Raw genomic sequence first — 24,390 nt, forward strand, 5'->3', positions numbered from 1 at the left:
GGGGAAAGCAGGGAATACGAGATTGTTTAATGAGCGGCCGGCTTTTTCAAAATAGTAAAAGCCGCCGGAGCAGTGTGAACGCCGTGCAGCGCCGCGCCGGGGATCGGTGAGTATGAGAGAGGGGGGGAGAGGGATAGACAGACATGAACAGAGAGTGAGGGACAGAGATAGTGACCGACCGACAGAGAGAGAATAGAGACCGAGAGGGAGAGACCGACTGACAGAGAATAGTGATTGACAGACATTGGGAGACATCACTTGTTTCCAGTGTTTTAGGAAACATGCGAGAAATGTATTTAGAAAATCGGATGTCACTAGGATGGTGTGAATGCCGTCCCGTGACATCCGATTATTTACACGCTCCCATAGACTTGCATTGGAGAGACTCGCAGTAGAAACTCGCAAGAAAGCAGCATGCAGTCCGATTTGGACTGAGAAAAAAATCGCAGATGAGAGCTGAATCATTCACTAACATGTGTCCGATTCCAATGCGAGATTTCTCACATTGCTCTACTGCGAGAAACTCGCAAGTGAGAAGCCGGCCTTACACTTTCCCTCCGATTGTGGCTTATAAATTCTGAGGTAAAAACCTCACCAAATACACGAGGTGTGTACAGGGCTGAACAGGTGCAGGAATCCTGCAATATGCAAATTCACCAAGAACTCCCGTGGGCACACAGGCTTCCATGTGGTTTTAAGTTTTTGGGTTTTTTTTTTTATTTAATATTCTGCAGGATTTCAATTATTTTATTGTTATTCACCCATTGAAGAGGATGATAACGGGATTTATTCTCCCAGAATGCTCGTTTTTGGTGCAAAACAATGTGCTAGAAGCACGTGTGCACAGACGTCCGGTAAGGAAGGTTAGCCCCAGGGCCACATCGGGAGAGCAGCTGGGTGAGGGTCTGTCACGTCCACTGCCGCTGACATGAATGATTTCCCGCCTGCAGTGACGTCACTAGTGCTCCGCTGCCGCACACACCACAGAATTCCACACCATCCAGCTTCGAACATCCCGCGCTTTTCACTACGGCCTCTCCTTCAGTCATTGGCTGGTGTGGCCCAACCCTAAGGCTCTCATTGGTTACAGCATTGTCTGCGCTATTCTGATTGGCCGAGAGTCTGAACCTTATATACTGCAGCTTGTCATTTCCACGCTTCATGTTATTATTCCTTCTCTGTGCGGCTGAATATTTCGGAGCCTTCACATCACGTTGGTTATGGCCACTCCGCCGAAGAGGACGTGCTACAGCCCCAGCATGGACCTCAGCTTCCACAAGCGCAGCAAGAAGCTGTCCATAGAAGGGAACATCGGTGAGTGCGATATGATATACTGTACATGGAAGGCGGGTGGTAGTGTGATATATATATATATATATATATATATATATATATATATATATATATATATATATATATATATATATATATACGCTGGGTGGAGGGTATTGTGTGTTATGATTTGCAGGGCGGGCGTTAGTGTGTGTAATATATATGCGGGGCGGACAGTATTGTGTGTGTGTTGGGATATACTGTGTGACCTGCCTGCCGTCCTCTGTGCAGTGGTGGTCTGCGGTGCGGACGGTAGTGTGTGGTGCTGGCCGGTGTCTGTGTCCTGCCTGCCGCCCTCTGTGTGCAGTGCTGGTCTGCCGGGGGCTGTACAGTGCCGTGTGCTGGCCGGTGTCTGTGTCCTGCCTGCCGCCCTCTGTGTGCAGTGCTGGTCTGCCGGGGGCTGTACAGTGCCGTGTGCTGGCCGGTGTCTGTGTCCTGTCTGCCGGGGGCTGTACAGTGCCGTGTGCTGGCCGGTGTCTGTGTCCTGTCTGCCGGGGGCTGTACAGTGCCGTGTGCTGGCCGGTGTCTGTGTCCTGTCTGCCGGGGGCTGTACAGTGCCGTGTGCTGGTCTGTGTCCTGTCTGCCGGGGGCTGTACAGTGCCGTGTGCTGGTCTGTGTCCTGTCTGCCGGGGGCTGTACAGTGCCGTGTGCTGGCCGGTGTCGGCGGTGACGCTCCCGCCATTGCTCGCTTTGATTTCATTGGCGCTTTTCAGCTGTTGGTAATTCTGGCGGCTTTTTTGCCATTCGTTATAATGGCGGCAGCGCCCCCGTGTGTCTGGTTCTGGTAGAGCATTTCTACTTTTCATTTTCACTTAGAAGTTTATTTATAAATAATAAATATATTCCACTTAACGGGAATAAAAGTAAAATGGTAGCTTTTGGTTTCTTTTTTGTTTACTTTCTGGGTTAAATAATTGCATATGTGTTCACATAACTTAGTTGTGTTAGAGGGGGCTTTAAACGAAAGATTTTTATTTTTTTTATTAATAAACCTTGTGAGGCTTTTGTACTTGCAATAACTTCTCTCCTGCCCTATAGAACCCAGTATTGAAGTGCCCGGAGCCTAAGGCTATGTGCGCACTAGAGCTTTTTACCCGCGGATTTGCTGCGGAAATTTCTTGAGAAATGTCTGCAATCTTTGTGCAGACATTTCCCAGCAATTTCTATGGAAAAAAAAAAAGCTGTGCGGATTTTTCTCAAGAAATTTCCGCATGAAGAATTTCTCGAGAAACTTTCTTGAGAAAATGAACATGTCCATTATTTCCGCAGGTACCCTGCGGATTTCTGCAGTACAGCCTGCAAAAATCCGCAGGGAAAATCGCGGCAAATCCGCATGCGGATTTGGTGCGGATTTTTTCCGGAGGTCCGGAAATCTTTCACTCCCAGAAGTTTCTCAAGAAATTTTCTTGAGAAACTTCACATCTCTAGTGCGCACATAGCGTTAGGCTACTTTCACACATCCGGATTTTTGCTCTGCGGCACAATACGGCGCTCTGCAGAAAAACCGCAACCGGCTTTTGTAACGCCGGTTGCGGTTTTTTTTGCATAGACTTACATTAGTGCCGTATTGTGCCGCAGGGGCTTGCGTTCGGTCTGGTTTTTGCCGCATGCGGCAGATTTAGCCGATGCGGCGGCCGGATAGAACGTTCCCTGCAACGTTTTTTGCTCCGGCAAAAAAACGCATCGCGCTGCATCCGGCCGCTGCGGCGCATTTTCAATGGATGCCGGATGCGGAAAAAACGCATCCGGCCGCCGCATGCGTTTTTTTCCACTGCGCATGCTCAGTAGCGTGCCGCAACCGGGAAAAACCGGACCGGCCGCATGTAAAAACTTATGCAAAGGATGCGGTGTTTTCGTCGCATCCGTTACATAGGTTTTACAGCCGGATTGAGCCGCATGGCTCAAACCGGATGTGTGAAAGTAGCCTTACACTGCAGTGCATCTCCCAGGGAACCCACACTTAACTCTTTGCTCTTTCTGCCCATGAGTACATCTGCACACACTTGGGTCATGGTGTGAGAAGGGGTTAAGAATGCCCTTCTCCAGGAGAAGTGTATATATCTACAAATAGCTGTATCCTGCGCTGTTCGGTCTGGCCACCATTACTTAGTACACCTCTTGTGTCCGCAGCTGCTGGGAAGTCCACGTTTGTCCGCATTCTGGAGCAGGCGAATGATGAATGGGAGGTTGTTCCGGAACCCATCGCCAAGTGGTGTAATGTGCAGACCACGGAAAACGAGCACGAGGTATTCTTAACTACATTCACAAGAGGATGTGCTGCTGGCCACTTTATAAGCCTTTTTAATATTTAAAAAAAGTTATTTCTGTATATCCAAAAAGGACCTGCATGCTGCTTTTAATAACCCCTTCATGACCGGCCGATCTTGTGCTTTCCGTTTTTATTTTTCGCCATTCTTCTTCAGAGATGTAACTTTTTTTTATTCAGTCAATCTGGTCATGTGAGGGCTCATTTTTTGTGGAACGAGCTGTAATTTTAAATGAAAATGGCAAATGTGGAACAATTGCAAAAGTGTGATTGTACTATTGTTTTTTTAAATATTTTATTCTGTGTTCATTTATATGGTAAAACTGACTTGTCATTTTGATCAGGGCTGTGGAGTCGGAGCAGGGCTGTAGAGTCAGTAAACCAAACCTTCGACTCCGACTCGGAGCAAGGCAAATTGAGGAGTCTGAGTCGAAGGTTTGGCTTGCCACTCCGACTCCCACATATATTGCTTGCAGTTAAGTGAAAAATGTATTGTAGTACAAGGTGAACATTAGACATTTAATCATTTTTATGATACAATAATCAAGGTATTTAGATAGAACATAAAATATATTTATTGGAATACAACTTTAGAACACAAGCTAATAAATTGTAAATATGTAATACACTATAATATAGATTATATTACAGATTTACTGGAAACTGGCTGATGTGATGAGCTTTACAATCTTTTACTGCCAGTGTCTTGGTAACAATTTCTTTCTTGACACAAACCTATCGAACATTGATGTCAAAATAATTCAGTGAAATGCAGTGACTCTGGCATCCAGCAAAGGCAATGAAGATAGGACATTCAGACAGTGTTTTGTGAGGATCCTCACAAGGAATGAGCAGTCAGTTTGTGGTGTTTTTCTAATCTGCTTTTGCTATTGAAAACATGATCTATGAGCTCAAAAACCTTTCAGGTGATGCGGTTTTTTAAAAAGCTGATCTGCTTTTGCAGCTGACAAACGTATCCTCAAAAAACGCAGCAAAAACGCTGTGTGTGAATGTAGCCTTAGATCAGGAATAGAACAGCCATTTATAGGACATTTCATAACTTTCCCAAATTCCTATGAAAAAATATTCAGCACATTCTGCATTGCACTACTGTCCCCAATTTATTATATATTGTTGGAGTCAGTGCATTTTATACAGACTCCACGACTCCGACTCCACAGCCGAGTTGGATTCGGTATAAAATGGACCGACTCAACTCCTAAAATATATAATAAATTGGGTACAGTAGGCTCAATGCAGAATTTGTTGAATATTTTGTCATAGGAATTTGGGAAACTTATGAAATGTCCTATAAATGTCTGTTCTATTCCTGATCTAAGGCTGCATTCGCACACAGCGTTTTTGCTGCGTTTTTTGAAGATACGTTTTTCAGCTGCAAAAGCAGATCAGTTTTTTTAAAAACCGCATCACCTGAAAGGTTTCTGAGCTCATAGTTAATGTTTTCAATAGCAAAAGCAGATTAGAAAATAACAGACAATGCTTCAAACATAAGTACAATTAAACTGATGAATGAGAATAATGAACAACAGCGAGAAGAAAATTTAGGATTCAGTATGTTTGAGATGGAGCCACATCGCTGCTCATGTAACTGAGGAACAAACAGATATTACAACAGAACAACAGCAAAATGATACTTTAGGGCCGTTTCAGATCAGCGTTTTTCTGCTGCATTCCCAGATCCGGCACAAGGGCAGTACAGTACATTACAGTTCAGACAGTGCGGCAAGCCCCGGTCACATGACCGCATGTGCCCGGAGCTTGCCAGTAAACTGTATTGTACTGTACTGCCCCTGTGCCGGATCTGGGAGTACGGCAGAATACCGCTGATGTGAAACCAGCCTTAGAATTAGATCCTGTTGAAGCTGCTTCAAAACACTTTCATATTCATCACATGCGCTGTGTTGTGCACACGCTGCAGCTGGCAAGAAGAGTCTGCAAGAGAGACATGCTGGAAATCTAATTGGAAAAGTGAGGAAATTGGTTATTGCTGCCAGAAGCCCTAAAATTGATTCCATCTTGAAGAGACGTGCTGGGAAAGGGGCAATTGTCAATCAAGCCACTCGGTGGGGTAGCACTTATTTAATGATTTGAGTGATTGCTTGAACTAAAACAGTTTCTTATAGACATGGCGAACCCTCAGGTAACCCTAAATGAAGGTCAATGGATACAGGTGGCTGAATTGAAGGAATTACTTAATCACTCATCTACCATGACTATAAAAAAATTACAAGCTGAGGATTTAACTCCTGGCATTTTCATAAGGGAGTGGAAGAACTTGCTATTTTGTCTGTCCCAAAGAGGAGGTTTAATCGCAGATAGCATTTCTGCTTCAATGAAACGGAGACACAGCTATTGGAAAATAAAAATTCTTCTGGCAGCTGTTTGTGTGGACCCAAGTCATCATATACTGCTTGATGATCAACAGCTTACTAAAGGAAAAGAAGCTTTGAGTGAGGTAGCAGTTAGGATGAGTGGCTACAGGACTGCCAGGCGCAAGAGGACTTGGGGCCTGACAGTGCTACTGCTGTCATATCTTCATCCTCATGAGATGAGAATTTTAACTTTTGACAAGTATTTGGATGACGTGAAGCAGGCAAAGTATTGCCGCAAGGAAAAAGATTTCACTCCGTCTCCTATAGCAGCAGATTGACCAGATTTCAGTATAATTTTTCACTTGCTCTCAAAGAAATAGAAAAATTCAACCGTTCATCAAAACTGACTGTGCATGAGGCAATTCCTTTATACCCGGAAATTGTTAGAGATGTTGCCCATGTGGTTATGGCTTTGCCCCCAACCCAAGTTACTGTAAAGAGGTTGTTCTCTAGCCTTAAAATTATTAGGTCAGATTTGAGGTAATCTATGAAGGTGGGTCTGATGGAGGTAATTCTATTTCTTAGAAGTGTGTGTGTGTATGTTATAGTAAGCTATCACATAGTGTTACAAATTTACAATTTATTAGTTGTGTTCTAAAGTTGTATTCCGATAGAACATACAATCAAGATATTTAGATATATGTTATCATAAAAATTAAGTGTCTGATGTTCACACTGTACTACAGTACATTTTTCACTTAAATATAAGCAGTATATGTTGGTGCAAGGGAAATTGAGGCGTCTGAGTCGCAGGTTTGGCATACCGACTCTACAGCCCTGGTTGTGATGCCTCAAATCAGTGCAAGTTCGAAGACGCCAAACATGTGTAGGTTTTATTTCATCTAAGGCAGAGGTCCCCAACCTTTGAAACCCGCGACAATGAGGCCAGTCTGCTGCCCCGGCACGCCCCACATAACATGTTCTTCCGGGGGCGAGTCAGTGAGGAGAGCCTGCCGCCCCACCCCGTCAAGTACATACCATGCTGTGCTGGAGGGCCGCGTCACTAAGACCCGCCCGATGCCCCGCCCCATCCTGCATAATGTTCTCTGCCGGGAGCTGCGAGCTGTCACGGCTACGGCAGAGAACATTATCAATCCACACAGAGCGTGCTCTGACCAGGCGCAGGGCCGCAGAGCTAGCTGTCAGCGGCGCCGCGGACCGTCTGAAAACCCCCAACGGCCCGGTCCTGGTCCGCGGACCGGCGGTTGGGGACCTCTGATCTAAGGGATTAAAAAGATCAGAAATTTGTCAGAAAAAAGTGGCATATATTTTGCACCATCTTCCGCGACCTGCAGCGTTCTCATTTTTCAAGATCTATTGCTCAGTGATGGCTTATTTTTTGCGTCTCAAGCTGATTGGTTTTTTTAGTGGTACCATTTTTGCTTAGATGCTACATTGTGATCATCTATTATCGTATTTTGTGATATCTTGACAGTGCCATTTAAGGGGTTAACAGGTACAGGTGGATAGCGTTCCACTCGAACCTGCCAGGCACACATGTCGGCTGTACAAATCAGCTGACATGTGCACAGATCCCCGCCAGCAGCAGGTGGGGATTAACGCTATGACCGCAGGTATGTAATATTACTGCCCGTGGTTAAGGGGTTAATGAGCAGAATACAGTCTTTTATAGATGTTAAATTCATTTATTTTTAATCAATGTTTTTTAAGTATTTACAGAAACCACAAACTGAGACCTAAGGCTATGACCACACTTTGTGTTTCAGCTGCTTTTTAGGTCCGGTTTGAGCTCCAGCGTTTTCTTGCCAAAAGGCATGCGTTTTGCTTTTCCATAATACTCTATGGAAAATGTAGATTTCTAGACTGCACTTTGTTTTAAAACGCTGCGTTTACTTTGCATATTTTGTCGCAAAAACAATGCGTTCAAAGAAGCATGTCAGTTGTTTTTGCCATTTTGGCTGCGTTTTGCTAACATTGACTTCAATGTAAAATGGCAAAAACCAAGAAACTTCCAATTTCCTGCGTTTTACCTGCTTCTGCTTTTTAGGTGCAGAAAACATGGTTTTGGACAAACCAAAGGCATGCGTTTTTTTTTGTTTTTTTTTTTTTCATTCTGTTTGACTGTGTAAACTTTATTTAGCAGTGTTTTGATGTTCAAAACGCATCTGTCAAAAAAGCAGGTAAATGGCGCTGAAAACTCATCTAAAACGCGGTAAATACGCATGCGTTTTTAGCGCTAAATTCCTGAAAAAGGCAACTTTGGCTAAATCAAGGCAAAAACGTGTGTTTAGAACTGCAAGTAGCACGACGCAAAGTGCGGTCATAGCTTTAGTGCGTTTTTGGTGTATTTTTGAGGTCACAAAGGTGCAGCTAAGGCTGGTTTCAGACGTCCATGTTTAATCAAATACAAGCCACATGCATGGTCATACGTGTGTTACGTGTGTCACACGTGACATCTGTTTGCATACGTGTGACACGTACCAGAGAAAACACTTATCTCTGAAATAAGATTTTCTATATTCACCTGTATCCAGCGCTGTTTCTTCAGCGCTCTATTGGGAGACCCAGACAATTGGGTGTATAGCTACTGCCTCCGGAGGCCACACAAAGTATTACACTAAAAAGTGTAAGGCCCCTCCCCTTCTGGCTATACACCCCCCGTGGAATCACGGGTTCTCCAGTTTTAGCTTTGTGTGTGAAGGAGGTCATACATCCACGCATAGCTCCACGGTGTGTAGTCAGCAGTAGCTGCTAACTACTCGGATGGAAGAAAAGTGGGCACATATAGTGTCCCCAGCATGCTCCCTTCTCACCAGATGGTGCTTGAAAGGTTGAGGTACCTATTGCTGGTACAGAGGCTGGAGCCCCACATGCTGTTTTTCCTTCCACATCCCCCTGGAGGGCTCTGTGGAAGTGGGATCCTTCCGGCCACAAAGCCCTGAGGCCGGGCTCCATCCACAGACCCAGAACGAACCTGATGGATGTCGAGCATTGGTACAGTCAGGGACATGGCCCTGCATCTGTCAGGTACTCGGTGTCCCCGGCAGGCACAGAACGCTCCAGACTTGCTGGGCGTTATAGTGCGCCGGGGACATAAGCAATGGGGTTGTGTCACCTTAGTTATGGCTGGGTGACGGGTTATGTGTTTGGGAACTAGCGCCGACCGCTCCGGCGGCGGGGCGCAACTGCGACATGCAGGGCGCCGGGGACAGAGCGCCGACCGCGCTTTTACGGCGGCGGCGCTCCTAACTTTACTTCCCGGCTTTTGCGGCCTAGCGCCGCTTCGTTCCCGCCTCCGCCCTGTCAATCAGGGCGGAGGAGAGACGCTGTGCAATGGCCAGCGCCGGGGGCTGGAGCTTGATTTACATGCTCCAGCCCCCTCACGAGGCACAGTGAGAGCACGCTTTCCCGCTCTTCGTTTAGGAACGCCCAGAGCCGCCCCTCTTCCTCACAGGACGCCGGCAGCCATTATTCATGCGGTCCGGCTGGGGACAGGCAGGCAGGCTCTGGGAGACTCAGACAGGGCGTCTGGCGGCCACACACCCGCTCTGAGGCGGGCGGTAAGCAGGCTGAAAGCCCCTCTTGTGCCACAGTGATTCTATTTGTGTACTTTCTTCTGGTGCCATATAGATATTGTATATATATTTGCACTGTAGGGCGCTTCTTGGCTATAGACCCCATATTGCGCTGAGGAGACAGCAACATGTCCTCCACAAAACGCAAGGGTCCCAAGGCGCGGGCTGTGTACACTGTCTGTACTGTTTGTGGGACTGATCTACCGGCAGGCTCCACTGACCACCATTGTGTGCAATGTTCCGTGCCTGTAACGCTTCGTCAGCCGGAGGTGGCAGTAGTAACCCAGGCAGAGACGCCTGTAAGTCCTGCCCCAGTAACAGGGACAGATTTTGCAGTTTTGGCTGGTCAGATGGCTGTCACTATGACAAAAATCCTTGAGGCCTTGCAAACCAGGCCAATTACTCAGGCTCCGGACACGGCTGTGTCCTTGCCCCCTGGTCCCCCTCAATTGGAGCGAGTCTGTACTTCAAGGGGCTCTCATGTATCACAGGCTGATGGCTCTGACTCAGATGACGGCCCCAGCCAGCCCAAGCAAGCTCGCTTAGACAGACCCTCCACATCATCACATTGTTCAGGGTCTCACAGGGATGAGTCTCTCTATGATGAGACTGAAGAAAGTGGTCAGGTTTCGGACCATGAGACCACTCTCAATTTGGATACCCCTGATGGTGACGCTATGGTCAATGACCTTATTTCGGCCATCAATAGTGCGTTGGATATTTCTCCCCCAGCTCCCTCAGCAGAGGAAGCTGCTGCACAGCAGGAGAAATTCCATTTCTTGTATCCCAAGCGTAAATTGAGTGCCTTTTTAGACCACTCTGACTTCAGAGAATCTATCCAGAAACACCACGCTCAGCCATACAAGCGTTTTTCCAGACGCGCTAGGGATACACGTTATCCATTTTCCCCTGACGTGATCAAACGCTGGACCCAGTGTCCAAAAGTGGATCCCCCTATTGCCAAGCTTGCGGCAAAATCTATAGTCGCGGTAGAGGATGGCGCTTCACTTAAAGACGCCAACGACAGACAGATGGACCTTTGGTTGAAGTCTATCTATGAAACTATCGGCGCGTCGTTTGCCCCTGCATTCGCGGCCGTGTGGGCACTCCAAGCTATTTCAGCTGGGTTGGCACAGGTAGAGGCTGTCATGCAGCCAGCAGTGCCAAAGGTGTCGACCCTAACCTCACAAATGTCTGCGTTTGCGACCTACGCTATCAACGCGGTTCTGGAATCTACGAGCCGTACGTCGTTGGCGTCCGCCAACTCCGTAGTGTTGCGCAGAGCATTGTGGTTAAAGGACTGGAAAGCAGACGCTAGTTCCAAAAAATGTTTAACCAACTTGCCATTATCTGGAGATAGACTGTTTGGCGAGCAGCTCGCTGAAATCATCAAACAGTCCAAGGGTAAAGACTCGTCCTTACCCCAGCCCAGATCAAACAAACCTCAGCAGAAAAAGTGGCAGCCGAGGTCTCGGCCCTTTCGAGGCTCAGGCAAGGCCCAATTTTCCTCATTCAAAGGGACGCAGAAAGAACAAAGGAGCTCTGATTCATGGCGGGCTCACTCACGACCCAAGAAAGCAAACGGAGGAACCGTTTCCAAAGCGGCTTCATCATGACTTTCAGCCGCCTCCCTCCGCATCCTCGGTCGGTGGCAGGCTTTCCCGTTTTTGCGGCATTTGGCTGTCACTGGTCAAAGACCGGTGGGTGACAGACATTTTGTCGCGCGGGTACAGAATCGAGTTCAGTTCCCGTCCTCCACCTCGGTTCTTCAGAACCTCCCCACATCCCGACCGAGCGGATGCCCTTCTGCAGGCGGTGAGCTCACTAAGAGCAGAAGGAGTGGTAATCCCTGTCCCCCCTCAGGAACGAGGGCGAGGGTTTTACTCCAATCTCTTTGTGGTTCCAAAAAAGGACGGCTCCTTCCGTCCTGTTCTGGACCTAAAAAGGCTCAACAAGCATGTGAACGCCAGGAGGTTCCGGATGGAATCCCTCCGGTCTGTCATTGCGTCAATGTCTCAAGGAGATTTTCTGGCATCAATAGACATCAAGGATGCGTATCTCCACGTACCAATTGCTACAGAGCACCAACGTTTTCTACGTTTGGTAATAGGAGACGAACATCTTCAGTTCGTAGCTCTGCCATTCGGTCTGGCGACAGCCCCACGGGTTTTCACCAAAGTCATGGCGGCAGTGGTAGCAGTCTTGCACTCCCAGGGACACTCCGTGATCCCTTATCTGGACGATCTACTTGTCAAGGCACCTTCTCAGGAGGCATGCCAACTCAGCCTGAATGTTACGCTGGAGACTCTCCAGTCTTTCGGGTGGATCATCAACTTTGCAAAGTCAAATCTGTCACCAACTCAGTCTCTAACGTTTCTTGGCATGGAGTTCCATACTCTATCAGCGATAGTGAAGCTTCCGCTGACCAAGCAGAGGTCACTACAGATAGGGGTGCGGTCGCTTCTTCAGGGCCAGTCGCACTCCTTGAGGCGCCTCATGCACTTCCTAGGGAAGATGGTGGCAGCCATGGAAGCAGTTCCCTTTGCGCAGTTTCATCTGCGTCCTCTTCAATGGGACATTCTTCGCCAATGGGACGGGAAGTCGACATCCCTGGACAGAGAAGTCTCCCTTTCTCAGGCGGCCAAGGACTCTCTGCAATGGTGGCTTCTGCCCAACTCATTGTCACAGGGAAGATCCTTCCTACCTCCATCCTGGGCAGTGGTCACGACAGACTCGCGTCAGGGTGGGGAGCAGTCTTTCTCCACCACAGGGCTCAGGGGACGTGGACTCAGCAAGAGTCCACCCTGCAGATCAATGTTCTGGAGATCAGAGCAGTGTATCTGGCACTTCTAGCCTTCCAGCAGTGGCTGGAAGGAAGGCAGATCCGAATCCAGTCGGACAACTCCACAGCGGTGGCATACATCAACCACCAAGGAGGGACGCGCAGTCGGCAAGCCTTCCAGGAAGTCAGGCGGATTCTGACGTGGGTGGAGGACACAGCATCCACCATATCCGCGGTACACATCCCGGGCGTAGAAAACTGGGAAGCAGACTTCCTCAGTCGCCAAGGGATAGACGCAGGGGAATGGTCCCTTCACCCGGACGTGTTTCAGGAAATCTGTCGCCGGTGGGGGGTGCCGGACGTCGACCTCATGGCGTCTCGGCACAACCACAAGGTCCCGGCATTCATGGCGCGGTCGCGCGATCAAAGGGCTCTGGCGGCAGACGCCTTGGTCCAAGATTGGTCGCAGTTCCGACTCCCATATGTATTCCCGCCTCTGGCACTCTTGCCCAGAGTGTTGCGCAAGATCAGATCCGATTGCACCCGCGTCATACTCGTCGCCCCAGACTGGCCGAGGAGATCGTGGTACCCGGATCTGTGGCATCTCACGGTCGGCCGACCGTGGTCACTTCCAGACCGGCCAGACTTACTGTCCCAAGGGCCGTTTTTCCATCAGAATTCTGCTGCCCTGAACCTGACTGTGTGGCCATTGAATCCTGGATCCTAGCGTGTGCAGGATTGTCTCAAGGAGTTGTTGCTACCATGAGGCAGGCTAGGAAGCCCACGTCTGCCAAGATCTACCACAGGACGTGGAAGATTTTCTTATCATGGTGCTCTGCTCAGGGAGTGTCTCCCTGGCCATTTGCATTGCCTACTCTTCTTTCCTTCCTACAATCGGGGTTAGAAAAAGGCTTGTCGCTTGGCTCACTTAAAGGGCAAGTCTCGGCACTATCAGTGTTTTTTCAGAAGCATCTGGCGCGTCTGTCTAAGGTGCGCACGTTTCTACAGGGGGTTTGTCATATTGTACCCCCGTACAGGCGGCCGTTAGATCCATGGGATCTGAATAGGGTACTAGTTGCTCTACAGAAGCCGCCTTTCGAGCCTTTGAAAGAGGTTTCCTTTTCTCGCCTGTCACAGAAAGTGGTGTTTCTAGTGGCGATCACGTCTCTTCGGAGAGTGTCTGAGCTGGCAGCACTGTCATCCAAGGCTCCTTTCCTGGTGGTCCACCAGGACAAGGTGGTTTTGCGCCCCACTCCAGAATTTCTTCCTAAAGTAGTATCTGATTTCCATCTAAATCAGGACATTTGCTTACCTTCTTTCTGTCCTCATCCGGTTTACCGGTATGAAAAGGATTTGCATTTGTTAGATCTGGTCAGAGCAATCAGAATCTACATCTCCCGCACGGCGCCCTTGCGCCGCTCCGAGGCACTTTTTGTCCTTGTTGCTGGTCCGCGCAAGGGATTGCAGGCTTCTAAAGCCACCCTGGCTCGATGGATCAAAGAACCAATTCTGGAAGCCTACCGTTCGGCTGGACTTCCGGTTCCATCAGGGCTGAAGGCCCATTCAACCAGAGCCGTGGGTGCGTCCTGGGCATTACGCCACCAGGCTACGGCTCAACAGGTGTGCCAGGCAGCTACCTGGTCCAGTCTGCACACTTTCACCAAACATTATCAGGTGCATACCTATGCTTCGGCGGATGCCAGCCTAGGTAGAAGAGTCCTGCAGGCGGCGGTGGCTTCCCAGTAGGGGGGCGCTGTCTTGCAGCTCTGACAAGAGGTTTTTCTTTACCCACCCAGGGACAGCTTTTGAACGTCCCAATTGTCTGGGTCTCCCAATAGAGCGCTGAAGAAGAAGGGAATTTTGTTACTTACCGTAAATTCCTTTTCTTCTAGCTCTTATTGGGAGACCCAGCACCCGCCCTGTTGTCCTTCGGGATTTTTGGTTTTGTTTGCGGGTACACATGTTGTTCATGTTGAACGGTTTGTCAGTTCTCCGATGTTATTCGGAGTTAATTTGTTTAAACCAGTTATTGGCTTTCCTCCTTCTTGCTTTGGCACTAAAACTGGAGAACCCGTGATTCCACGGGGGGTGTATAGCCAGAAGGGGAGGGGCCTTACACTTTTTAGTGTAATACTTTGTGTGGCCTCCGGAGGCAGTAGCTATACACCCAATTGTCTGGGTCTCCCAATAAGAGCTAGAAGAAAAGGAATTTACGGTAAGTAACAAAATTCCCTTCTTTCTTCGGTTCTGCTGACTGCCGCTTCTGACCGCCACTCATATTCATTGATTATTTACCGCACTGAGGAGCTGGAAACCGGAGCATTGCGGGGACAGCGCTGGATACAGCATCGCAGGGACAGGTGCGTATTCAGCAAGCAATGTGTGCGTGTGCAGTGACGTCCAGGATGTCCAATGAACTCGGACACCCACGCTACAGTGGGTGTCAGCATGGTGACTTCACTGGGATGCTGTCCCCGGCGATGCTTCGGCTTCCAGGTCCTCAGTGCAGTGAATATTCTATGAGTATAATGAGCAGTGGTCAGAAGCAGGAGGCAGCAGAGCCGAAGAAAACAGCTCTGGATACAGGTGAATTTAGAAAATAATTTTTATTTAAAGTGTTTTCTCTAGTACGTAGTACGTGTCACACTGATGTCACATGTATGCAAACACAATGTCCCATGTGTGACATATGCGTGACACACGTATGACCATAACCATGCGTATGGCTTGTACCTGCTTATCCTGTGCGAACTGTGTGACACCCGTGCTACCGGAGGAAAAACTGACATGTCTCCGTGTATGCGTGAGGGGTCGCATGGTCATTGTGAAAACACAGCCATGTGAGTAAGTATAGAATAACATAGGTTTGTGTGGCATCCGTGTTTAAAAACTGATGTCACGCGTACCTGCAACACGGACGTCTGAAACCGGTGTAAATGCATGTATTTCCTTCCCCCAGCAAAGTCTGATTTTGTGGGGTTGTGTTTTTTTTTTTTTTGTTTTTTTTTTTACTGCTGTCCACACTGTGGATCCTTTTTTGGCTACATCTTGGCTGCATTTTTGCCTGTTTTTGAGCCCTTCCAGTCAATGGATCTGACACATTGGTAGAAATGTATCAAACGCATGCGTTTTCTGATTTTGCCGCGGGTGCGTTTTTAGGGCCAAAAACACTGCATCTTTGTGAATAAGAAAATATGCAGCATGTGAACATAGCCTTACAGATGAGTTACTTGAGTCTGGATAGACTTCCTAATCATTCTGATTGCTAAACCACTTTGCCACTAGTGGTTTAAGCAAATTTGTGGAGGGGGCGGGGGGGGGGAGTAGGGGAGTGCATGGCACTTTGGATCGATTCCTAGATAATTTAGATCAGATTAGTCTGGGCCTCAGGGCTGTGGCACAACTCCATACACTTTAGTTGTGAATGGGTGAGTGCTTGCAGTACCATTCACAGCCATAACACTGCAAGGTGCTGTGTTTCTGGCTGCTTCAATCAGCTTATTGGTGTTGATGCCAGGATTTGGGGCTGCAATGACTAACACATGACCTATGCTAGGAACAGGTCAGTGTCCCTCAGGTTCATGGCGGCAATTTGAATTTCAATATTTAAAAAGAATTAAAGTGTTTTATTTAATAGTATGCTTAAAGGCCTTGAACCTACAATATCCTGATAATTTGTTCTGTACAGGGCAATCCCACAGCATTGCTGTATCCAGATGAAATTGGTCTCCTATGAACACTGGCCACGGGCTGGCTTTCATAGAAGTACCATGAAGGACAGAGCTTCAGCAGACCCCTGGCTGGCGTGACAACACATTGGCTTCTCACGATTGTTGTAGAATTTCATGATTGAGGAGGGGCTATAGCCATAGCCCCGCCCTTTCTCCCTCAATATACATAGGAGATGGCAGTTCGTGCCAATGAGATTCTAGCTCAGTAATGGGAAAGCCTTCTTTGAATACAGATTTTACCTCAGAATTGCGTTTTGATAATGACAGATGGCTTCTGGCTGAGAAGATGGCATCTTTCTCTAAGACTGCAAAGTTGCTTATTTTCATGTGTACTATTGATTCATGAAGAAAATAATTAAAGCGATTGTTACACTTTAAGTACTGTCCATGTCAATTTTCTGACTATAGGCTTATTCATTTTTCTTTAAGGAACTGTCTACGTCACAGAAGAGTGGTGGAAACCTCCTTCAGATGCTGTACGACAAGCCAACACGATGGGCTTACACCTTCCAGACATATGCTTGCTTAAGCCGAGTGAGGGCTCAGCTGAAGCCAGTGTCTCCTAAACTAAGAGAAGCAGAGCATCCAGTACAGTTCTTTGAGCGCTCTGTGTACAGTGATCGGTAAGCACCTTATAATATTCATCATCCGTAAGAAATTGTGTTCTAGAAGAGAAGGGGCCGTGTAACACTCCATTATTGTCCATACAGGTACATCTTTGCCTCAAGCTTGTTTGAGTCCGGAAACATCAATGAGACAGAGTGGTCAATCTATCAGGACTGGCACACGTGGCTTCTCAAACAGTTTGAGGGTGAAATTGAGCTGGATGGTATAATATATCTCCGAGCAGCTCCCCAGGTACGAATTACTTTATACTTTCCACTGTGGCTTATAACCTAGAAGCAGAAGACCTTTCAATACAACATGATTATCTTGTTCCATCCCGCTTCAGAAATGTATGGGTAGACTTCATTCAAGAGGCAGAGAGGAGGAACAAGGAATTGAACTGGAATACTTGGAAAGCCTGCATTATAAACATGAGAAATGGCTGTATGACAGAACAACACAGTAAGTCTCGTGCCATAGTGGGGGATATTGTAAAGGTTTGTGGATTCTCTGTTGGCCATGCGAAGTCGGTCTAGTATATCTGTATGCTATTTGTGGTTCGTCCAATTACATTTTGGGCAGATGTTTGGCTCTTTAGCACTCTTGGCTCATGCAGCTTTCAACAAACCTCCACATGTTCTTTTGATCTAGGTTGGATTTTGAGTCCCTGAGACACACACCAATTCTGGTCTTGGATGTAAACGATGACTTCAAAAATGACAAGATCCAACAAGAAGCATTAATTGACAAAGTAAGCGCTTTAAAGAAAAAAGTGACATTTCACTGGGTGAATTTGACCACAGTCCACTTAATATTTAGCTTTAGCATTAAAATCCTAGGCTGCTCCAAAACACAGAAGAGCTGCCAGACTTCCCATTATGAAATTAGTAAGCTTGGCCTTCAAAATGTAGAAGTGTAAATCTTCAGTGAAACACCATGAGGCCACTTCTCAGAACATCTTCAAATACACTTTTTTTTTTTTTTTTTTTTATATATATATAACCTTTTTGAGGGGTTCTTTGAAATTCTGTGTAGGGCTAGAGTTCCACTTTGCGTGTGAGTCTCTCATCGCATCACCCAGCATGGCCACACACTCTCCAGACACTAGCAATCTTAGCGGCATAGAATACCAGCAGCCTACCCGCTCTCGTTAGTGTGCAGCCGTGCCGGGTAATGCGAGACTTGCACGAGTCATACTCAAGTGGAACTCCGGCCTAAGGCTGCGTGCCCACGATCAGGGTTTAGTGTTTTCGATGCAGTGGGTTTCAGCTGTGTCCAAAATGCTGCAATGCACAGTGGATGGGATTTCTAGAAATCCCATGCCCACTGCATGTACTGCCTGCAGTGTAAACTGACCTGCGGTGCAGCTCTCCGAGCCACAAGCATGTCAGTTTTTTGCTGCAGAAACACAAGTGTTTTGTACAGAGAGAAGGCAACTGCCTGAGCCCAGATCGTGGGCACGAGCAGATGCGATCTCCTGCGGCGGATACTCGCGGCAGTGTCCAGGTCGCAACGGGTCCTGACTGTGTGCACATAACCTAATTGAGGGGTGCTCAATATTATTGCTTGTTTTTTCAAGTTGTTCTGTCTGGTCATATAGATTTTTGAATTTCGCCCTGTACTTATTCTAAGGTCGTCTCATAACTCATTATAGATCATTGTTTAACCATTTCCCAGTGAGTAGCTGACCCCCCCCCCCCCCCCCCCCCTGCACCATACAAAGAAAGTATTCCTTACCCTCTCCAGGTCTGACGAAGAATCTACCTTTTTGGCTGCAGCAGTGATGTGATCCCTGTAGTATTGTGGCAATCCCTGTAGTATTGTGCCCTATAATGCTCTGCCCATCCCTGTAATATTGAGCTCTGCCCATCCCTGTAGTATTGTGGCCATCCCTGTAGTATTGTGGCCATCCCTGTAGTATTGTGGCCATCTTTTAGTAATATGCAAATAGAAAAAAAAATTCTCACCTTTCCTCCGCTCCCTGTGTGCCCACCATCAGTATTTGCAGAGTTTTGGATGCAGCATGCTTCAGCTGCGTCCAAAACCCTGCTATGTACAGTACAAGCAGAGTGGATGGGATTTCTAAAAAACCCATGCCCACTGTGCGTGTGAAAACGGACCTGCAGTGTGGCTTGCAGAGGGCGCAGCATGTGAATTTATGCTGTGGAGTCGGAAGCGTCCTTCCTAGGCAGGGCCGCAAGTCTGCTCCTTATCAGGACCCGCTGCGTCCAAGACGCAGCGGGTCCTGATCTTGAGCACGTACCTTACCAGCTTGTTGCGGCCCATGACAATCGCGGCTCTATGCTGAGGGTCGGCGCCGGCAGGAACTTTGCTGCATTTAAATGCATTTCTGGTGCCACGCAGAGGAGCTGGGCCAATGGCTGCTGCCTGGCAACCAGATGCAAGGAAGTGACTGCATCTGATTGGCAGACAGCAGCAGCAACTGGAATAGAGCTGACAGCTCCTCTGCGCGGAACCGCAAATGGATTCCAATGCAGTAAAGTCCTGCTGGCGCAGACCCTCAGCATACAGTAGAACCGTGATTATCACTGGGTCTGCGGGCCGTAATAAGCAGCCTCGCGGGCCGCGTGTTTGAGACCTCTGGTCTAGAGCAATGGCCTTGCATGCTTATTCCCTATTCTGAAACCAATCCAGAGTAAAGCAGGATCATGAGAAATGTAGTTCAGCAAATGGCAAAGATACACCTTATGCAGGGTATGTATGTATGTATGTATGTATGTATGTATTTTTATATTTTTGCATTTTCATTGAAGGGGGTGTTACATAGTGACAGACTACTCAGTCTGTAACTGCTGATTAAGTATCACACACTCATGATTGCCCTGCATTCAGACACATGACTGCCCACTTGCATGGCTAATGCAGGAGGCTCATAACAGAATTACTGCAGACTTTTCTTTGCATGACAATTCCCCCCCCCCCACCTCCCTTTGTTTACACTTCTTTCCTTTTAATGTGTATAGTAAACATTTTGTTTTCCCATTTTAGGTCAAAGACTTTCTCATGGCCCTTTAACCACTACTTGAAACTTCTCTGCTTGATGTCTCGTGGCTCATTGTATTTGGGAGATGTTCTCCTGGTCATCAAAGCCTTTTTTTTAATTTGATTATCATATTTTGATGTTCATACCTCAAACATATTTAAACTTTTAGCATTTGTGTGTAAATATTTAGCTTTTTATATTTTTTTTTTTTTTCTATTGTCTGCCGTAAAATTAACAATTGTTCTTGTTTTCAGCATAGCCCCTTGCTAGAAATGCCTTAGTAGTTTGCTTATTGAATAAGTTGGGAAACATTGCAATTTTTATATAATTTTTTTTCTTTTTTTCATAAATTGTGTGCTTGTATCATGTAGAGTTGGTAAAGCACACTATTAAAAAAAAAAAAAAAGGCAACCAAACACTTTTTAAATTTTTTTTTCTTTTTTTGTTAATTGTGCATAACTAATTCTTTTGAGTTGTCACTTTGGTTTGGACTCAACAGCCATGTCCAAAACATGTCGGTGCTTTTGTATCTTATATCTTCTAAGAAGGTGTCATTTTATTGCTGCATTAAAGAAAATAAAACAATGACTCAGATCTATCTTCTTTTTGCACAATTTAGGTCTAAAATCCAGACAAACGGAAGATGTGCATCGGCCTTTTATTATGACTGCTGTAGCTCGTATAATGGCAATACTGAACAGCGCAGAAAATTACAAACATTTGTAGTCCCTGGTTCTACAAGTACTCAGACATAAAATGTTTCTTTATATGGAGATAAGGTATGCACACCAGTGACTATGCAAGGGGAATACATGTGATGGCAGAAACTGCTGTGTGAATACTGACATGAAAAATTCAATAGCTATATGTGAGAATGAAATGTGAAAAATGGAACCTACATTACTGCCATGAATATATGAATAAAGAGAAATTTAGCTACTGAATTGATCAATGCAATAGAGCCCCAACACTACGCCAAAGCATTTCTCTACGTTGGGGTCCCTTAGCTTGTGCGTGTCCGCTCATGCAGTTAAACTTCCCGTGTATGGGAAGCTGAGACCCAGGCTATATATACGTATCATGTGGATTGGCAATAGGTGTGAGTGGGGTGGGTTCACAAACGAAAAACTACTAACAAAGAATGGAGTTCCAAACGTTATTCCTTATTTGTTAGTAGTTTTTCGTTTGTGAACCCACCCCACTCACACCTATTGCCAATCCACATGATACGTATATATAGCCTGGGTCTCAGCTTCCCATACACGGGAAGTTTTTTTTTTTTTTTTTTTTTTAACTGCATGAGAGTACACACACACACACACACACACACACACACACACACACACACACGCTAGGGACCCCCACGTAGAGAAATACTTTGGCGTAATGTTGGGGCTCTTTGCATTGATCAATTCAGTAGCTAAATTTCTCTTTATTCATATATTCATGGCAGTAATGCAGGTTCCATTTTTCACATTTCATTCTCACATATAGCTATTGAATTTTTCATGTCAGTATTCACACAGCAGTTTCTGCTATTCCATGTATTCCCCTTACATAGTCACTGGTGTGAATACCTTATCTCCATATAAAAAAAATTTGTTTCTTTTACTGCATTCGCCACAAATTTGAATAGGCTTCTATGGTATACTAACGTATGCCACCACAAAGACTGACTTTTTTTTTTTTTCTTCCTCATATAGGCAAAGTAAATTATAGTTGATGGCCCAATTGGTCAGTATTCTAGGATGAATCGCAGCAACTGAATAATCAAACTGTACATTAGCCTCGTAAATATATGAAGTAAACATAAGGGGCTAAGAAATAACCTTTTGATTAGAACTCTTAAACGTTTGTTAAAAACACCCATAAACAAGGGAGATATTATGCAACCTATAGCCACGCTGGGAACTAGCATAGTGGGTCCTCTAAGAGACAGGGGCCTAAATTCAAAGGGCCCAACCCACAGTTGCCAAAAATACAGGACAAAAGAAAACTATATAAAACTGTGTATTTTTCCAGCACCCATGACGGCACCACGAGAGAGAGGATCCGCCCTTCAAGGACAGGAAACCTCCAGAATAAAAAGGGGCGGCACCTCTCCCCGCATCAGTTGGTTTCCTGTCCTTGAACAGGGAGTCTCCAGAGATCCAGTAGATCCAGGAAGGTCCTGATAGGCCGAGGATTCAAGTCCGGCGCCCGGTCGGCCGGCTCTGGCAGCGGCACGGGTCCTGCTGCGGTCGGCCGAGGTGCTGGGGAGCTGCCGCAACAGACCCATGGGGGTCCGGAGTGCGTACAGCGCGCCCGATAGGAGCGCAAGGAGCCTGCGGGGGGGGGGGGGGGGTGGTGGTAAGTGGATCTTCCAAAGTACCTATCCGCAGGGCTCTCCCGTCGCAGCGTACCCACGGGGGTTATGTCTGCGCACGGGCTTCTTGCCTTCCTCCCCCCCCCCCCCCCCCCCCCTCTCCTTACCAGCGTCTTGTCTGCGCGCCGGCACCAGGCCGAGATGAGGGGGACGCCTGCTGCGATCCCTGCAGGGCGTCCTCGTGGCGGCTGCTGATGTGGCACTTCCGGGATGAGCGCCATGTTATGGGAAGGAGATGTCCGGGCTGTGCGCTGGCGCGCGTTTCTCCTATTGGACGGGCGGCCTGTGGAGCCGGATGGGACATCCGCCGGAAGTGGGGGCGGAGTCGCCAGACTTTCTTTGAAAATAAGAGCGGCAAATTCCTCTATGTGCCTGTGCTCTGTTAACATGACTGACAAGCAGTCCGCAGCGTCTCCTTCGCCTCCCTCCTCTCCAAAGCCTCCCTGTGATCATGATACTGCCTCCCTGAAGCGGCAGCAGAAGGGTGGCAAGGATGACAGTGTCACCGGCTCAGGGGTCAAGCGTGGGGGGACTGATGACCGGTCCTCCAAGCGGAGGGACCCTGACTCTCCTGACAGAAGACGGCCTTCTAAAGGACGGAAGTCAGATGAGGGCCCTGCTGAACCGGTATAGCCTCTGGGCATCGGTGGGTGAGTGCAACTCAGATGTTCCGCTTTTAATGGCGGTCATATTGTCTGTTTTTTTTTATAGGATCGCAGTAAACCTAAGAAGTGTTTATCTAAATCCAGACATAAGGAATGCGCCTTGTGCTGTAAAGAACTTTCTGGTTCTTGGACTAAGATTGTGCAAAGGCTGCATTCAGCAGACTTTGTCGGAGGAACAGCCAGGATTTGCCTCCGACCTCCGAACCCTCATACGGGAAGAGGTCAGGGACTCCCTCTGATCCCTGTCTGGAGCACAAAGTGCTGGGGGTTCTCGAGCCCCTTCGCCTACCCACGAGACCTCTGATAGGTCGGATGGGGAATGTGATTCCTCTGGCTCTACTTCTCGCTCCTCCTCTGATAGTGATTCAGGGGGTCGCCAGTGCTTCCCACTAGATAATATGAAGAAGTTAGTTAAGGCGGTGAGGACCACCATGGGCCTCACGGATGAGAAACCTGAAAAATCTATCCAGGATAGGATGTTCGGGGGCATGGAGCAGAAGAAACGACGCTCCTTCCCAGTGGTGGATAAGATACAAGCCTTAATTGCCCGGGAATGGAAGAGACCTGATAAGAAGCATTCCATTCCTGGCGCCTTTAAGAGAAAATATCCATTTGAGGAGGCCTCCTGCTCCACATGGGATAAGGCGCCAAAATTTTATGTGGCTGTCGCTAAGGCGTCCAAAAAGTTTGCCTTGCCTTTTGAGGACATGGGCTCCCTGAAAGACCCATTAGATAAGAAAGCTGATCTCTTCCTAAAAAATACCTGGGAAGCTGCTGCCGGAGGACTAAGACCCGCCATTGCGGCTACCTGTACGGCTAGATCCCTGACTATAGGGATTGACGAACTGGAAGACCAGTTTAGATCCCGAGCACCTAAGGAGGAGATTGCGTCCTCCCTCTCCAAGTTGCGGTGGGCGGCGGCCTTCCTTGCGGACGCCTCGGCGGACTCCACTAAGTTGGCTGCAAAGTCAGCTTCCCTCTCCAATGCGGCTAGAAGGGCTCTCGGGCTGAAATGCTGGCCGGGGGATCTGCAAACTAAGTCTAAACTCTGCAATATCCCTTGTCAAGGGGAATTTCTGTTCGGGCCGGTACTGGATGACATCCTGGAAAAAGCTAGCGACAAGAAGGGCGGCTTTCCCTTTCCATCGTTTCCTTCTTCACGGCGGTCCTTTCGGAGGAAGCCAGTTCGCCGCCCCACCCGACCACGGGATCGGAATACCTGGTCCGATAGAAAGACTCAGGGAAAGGGGTTCATGTTCAAGGGCCCCTCAAAAGATCAGAATAAGTCGTCCAAGTGACTCGCTTTCCCAGGTCAGTGGGAGGCTCTCTCAGTTCCTTCCGGCTTGGGAAAGGATTTCCTCCAGTGCATGGATACGGGCCCTGATACGCTCGGGCCTCCGGCTCCCCTTCCTTCGGCCTCCTTCTCCCCGGTTCGTGGTTACCCCTCTGCGTCGTTCTCCGGCGGAACAGCTGGCGTTGGAAGCAGAGGTTCGTCTCCTCCTCTTCAAGAGGGTGCTAGTGGAAGTTCCCACAAGGGAACAGGGAGAAGGGTTCTATTCCACCCTTTTTCTGGTGGGGAAGCCCGACGGTTCCTATCGCATAATCATCAACCTGAAAGCCCTCAACCGGTTCCTTCAAATAGACAGCTTCAAGATGGAGTCCGTGCGATCCATAGTGAAATATCTGTATCCCCACTGTCACATGGCGGTC

The 24,390-nt window shown here is 47.7% G+C and overlaps 1 protein-coding gene across 1 annotated transcript; it reads left to right on the top strand.

Annotated features, from left to right (window-relative positions):
• The first annotated feature begins 1,174 nt into the window (after window positions 1-1,174).
• On the top strand, window positions 1,175-20,212 carry LOC142311103 (deoxycytidine kinase 2-like). Its single transcript, XM_075349209.1, has 7 exons — window positions 1,175-1,314; window positions 3,463-3,578; window positions 16,470-16,663; window positions 16,751-16,898; window positions 16,993-17,108; window positions 17,298-17,397; window positions 19,656-20,212. Exons 1-7 carry the CDS (start codon window positions 1,221-1,223, stop codon window positions 19,680-19,682), a joined length of 795 nt encoding a protein of 264 aa, XP_075205324.1. The 5' UTR covers window positions 1,175-1,220; the 3' UTR covers window positions 19,683-20,212.
• Window positions 20,213-24,390: the final 4,178 nt, after the last annotated feature.

This window comes from Anomaloglossus baeobatrachus, chromosome 5, assembly GCF_048569485.1.
Source record: "Anomaloglossus baeobatrachus isolate aAnoBae1 chromosome 5, aAnoBae1.hap1, whole genome shotgun sequence".
NCBI classification, from domain to species: domain Eukaryota; kingdom Metazoa; phylum Chordata; class Amphibia; order Anura; family Aromobatidae; genus Anomaloglossus; species Anomaloglossus baeobatrachus.